This window comes from Vicia villosa, linkage group LG7 (assembly GCF_029867415.1).
Source record: "Vicia villosa cultivar HV-30 ecotype Madison, WI linkage group LG7, Vvil1.0, whole genome shotgun sequence".
NCBI lineage: Eukaryota > Viridiplantae > Streptophyta > Magnoliopsida > Fabales > Fabaceae > Vicia > Vicia villosa.
The window spans coordinates 80,273,090-80,276,329 of record NC_081186.1 but is presented as its reverse complement, the minus strand read 5'-3'; the positions used below and the strand labels follow the sequence as shown (position 1 = coordinate 80,276,329).

General features: G+C 26.6%; 1 protein-coding gene across 1 annotated transcript; it reads right to left on the bottom strand.

The window, feature by feature from the left end:
- Positions 1-817: 817 nt before the first annotated feature.
- On the bottom strand, positions 818-2,671 carry LOC131620957 (leghemoglobin Lb120-34-like). The gene is made up of 4 exons (XM_058892158.1): positions 2,505-2,671; positions 2,279-2,390; positions 1,768-1,875; positions 818-1,047 (listed from the first exon to the last, which is right to left on the bottom strand). Exons 1-4 carry the CDS (start codon positions 2,594-2,596, stop codon positions 919-921), a joined length of 441 nt encoding a protein of 146 aa, XP_058748141.1. The 5' UTR covers positions 2,597-2,671; the 3' UTR covers positions 818-918.
- Positions 2,672-3,240: the final 569 nt, after the last annotated feature.

The following is a 3,240-nucleotide window of genomic DNA, read 5'->3' as shown; positions in this document are numbered from 1 at the left end:
CTCTACATTTATCTGTTATCTAATCATCTTAAAAATATAGAATAAACATAAGGGCATATCTTAGTGTATTCCTCGCTAAAACCATAGTCCTCCCAATGGCTATTCGTTATCTAAACTGGTAAGGAACTCATAATAATTTTGTTATTCACCATATCAACAAGAGGGTTCGTGATATAATCTAGTACATATATTGTAGGGATAAAATATACATGATCATTCATATAGTCCATGCATATTTTATCTAGCTACTTCCTTATATATGTGGTCATTAACATAGGACACACATATTGTATCTAGGTACTTTCTTATATATATGGTCATTCACATAGTACATACATATTGTATCTAGGTACTTTCTTATATAGATGGTCGTTCACATAATACAAGCATACTATATCTAGGTACTTTCTTATATACCTGGTCATTCACATAGTACACGCATATGTTACCATTAGGAGTTTACACAATTAGGGTTTAATACTTAGTCTCTCTAACCATAACCTTGACTCAAGTTGGATTCTCACTTTACATCCCACTTATGTACCCTTCCTTACCTAATAACATAATACCCACCAATAAGTATCCTTATACTTCATGTCGCTAAGTAAAATGTTTTAGAAAGTCTTCATTGTTTCCATTTTCCTGTTGGGTAATCGATCACTTGTTCATTTTGCCTTAAAAAATTCCTCATGGAACATACTAAAAAATAGATTTTTGCATAGGTGATTGATTACCCATATGTGATAATCAAACGTCATAAGTTGATCAACCAACAAAAAAATTTAATCACGACTAATATGCTACAGGAATTCAGGTGTTATAGTTTCAACGATATTTATTATATAAACTTGCTTTACAAGATTTAGTAATACAAGTCTTATTTCTTAAATTTATTTATAAATATAAATCATCACAAGTTTAATTCATTGCCTTCTTAATTGCGGATGCTAATCCTTCATAGGCAACTTCCCAAGCAATACTCAATTCTTCGCTCCATTTTTCTCCTGATGCTTCCTTTATGGTTTTTAGCAAAGCTTCTTTAACCACCTGCAAGACACCAAAAACATTAAATTTAGGTTAGCATTTTAACAATTTAAATATATATATATATATATATATATATATATATATATATATATATATATATATATATATCATTAGAATATTATTTTCCTTTCTATGCCTCCTATTTAGTTAACTTGAAATAATAAAGTATAAAATTAAATAATATAATTTCATTGAAAATATAACTTCTGATTATTAATGTTTGTTTTAAAAAATGTTAATTTTTAGTCTTAATAATATATATTTTTTAAATGGAATCAATAATAAAATGTGAAAACAAAACAACTTAATAGCAATAAATATAATCTATAATTCTTTTGCAAACTTTTTAGTTACACCCATTGAATTTATTTTAATGTAAAAGGATAAAATTGACAAATCACTTTAGAGAGAAAATAACGTTCATTTAAAAAAAGGTAGTGATATTAGTTGCTAATAAACTCATGATTGATAGCATATACACAATCATAATATATCATTGTTGGTTACAATATCAACTACTGTTTTCTCACTTTACGAACTATCCAATATACATGAGTCAAATAATATTTTAATATATGACATATTTTTATCGCTCAAAATTACTTTTACATAAATTTATTTTGTTATATACTATTATATTATTTAATTTTAAAATAAGTAACTATTAGACAATAAAAATTTAAGAATGTATACTCAAATTACTTTTATTATATTACGTACCACAAAATGAGGATCAACAACTCCCTTCTGAATGTGAATGACACCTAATGTTGCATCTCCTAAAACTACTTCTCCTGATGCTCGAAGTTGAACAGCTGAGTTGTGCACCTATAATTTAAAAGTTATAAATATCTTAGGATTTATATCATCCAAATTAAGTTATAGTTTCACAAGCTAACACAACCAAAATATATCATGTTTGAAAGACCTTCTTTGGCCACATTAACATTCGAATATGATCTAACTTATTGGATATATGTAAAAACATATGAGTAAAATTTAGATTAAAATAAAGTATATGATATAACTTTAGATATTCAAATAAGGTCTAATTCACATGACTTGAACATGGAAGATTAAAATTTTATAATTTTATGATATATTATATTAAAAGAGGAGAAACATTAGGTCTATAACATTTGTTATTTAAAATAAGATTTAACAACTGTGTATTTTAAGAGTAGAACTAAAAAATGAAGCAAAACTTAATTGAAGATGGATGGACACTCACCATTCCAAAAACCTTTTCAGCATGAGCTTGAAGTTTAGGACTATCCACTACTTCAGCTGAATCTTTAAGAAATGAGAACATTCCTTTTGCTGCGGGTGCTTTTTTCAATATACTATTTTGATTAAATTAGCCATAATTATTCTTGTTAGTTTACACCATTCCTATAAAATAACAATTAACAAAAACAACAACAACAAAAAAAACACTCTAATGATGTAAAGCTTACATGGTGTAGAACAAAACACTGTAGCCAGGATTTTGTTTGAATAATTCCCATGAGCTATTAACTAAAGCTTCTTGTTTCTCAGTGAAACCCATATTTCTCTTCTTATTTTTCTTCTTTGTTCTTCCTTTTTTTTATTTGTGTTGGCAGTGTAATGACAATACATTCAATACTTGTTTATATAGGAAAAAAATTAGGTTTTAAAGAAATGTAGTTGAGTTATGATTATTGTTTTTAAATTATCTATTGGCGTGTGGAGATGTCCATTGACATTATTAAAGAGACAAGAATCTTTTACAAAACTTAAAATTCATATTTTAACTAAGTATAATAAAAATAAAAATTTAAACAATAATGTAAATATTATTTTGTTTATTCAAAGTAACTAGTAGTTAATCTAATAAACAATGACAATGTAATATCACAACTTAAAAATATCATTGAGAATCATATATTTCGTAAATACGAGGTTAAGGGTAAAAAGGTAATTTATACCGTGAAGAGAATTTTAGTCATTTACAAATATATTATTGCATTTCAAATCTAGTTAATGCTAATAGAGGTTTATGGAAAATGATTAAGTAAATAAGTCATTATTCCACGAGCAATGACCAATTTAGAAATTTGTCATGAAGAAGAGCATTGGTGGAATTTCACTATTTCACGTGAGTGAAGGATAGAAAAACACTTAGAAAGGGGGGGATTGAATAAGTGTGACTTAAAAACTTGAGCGATAGAA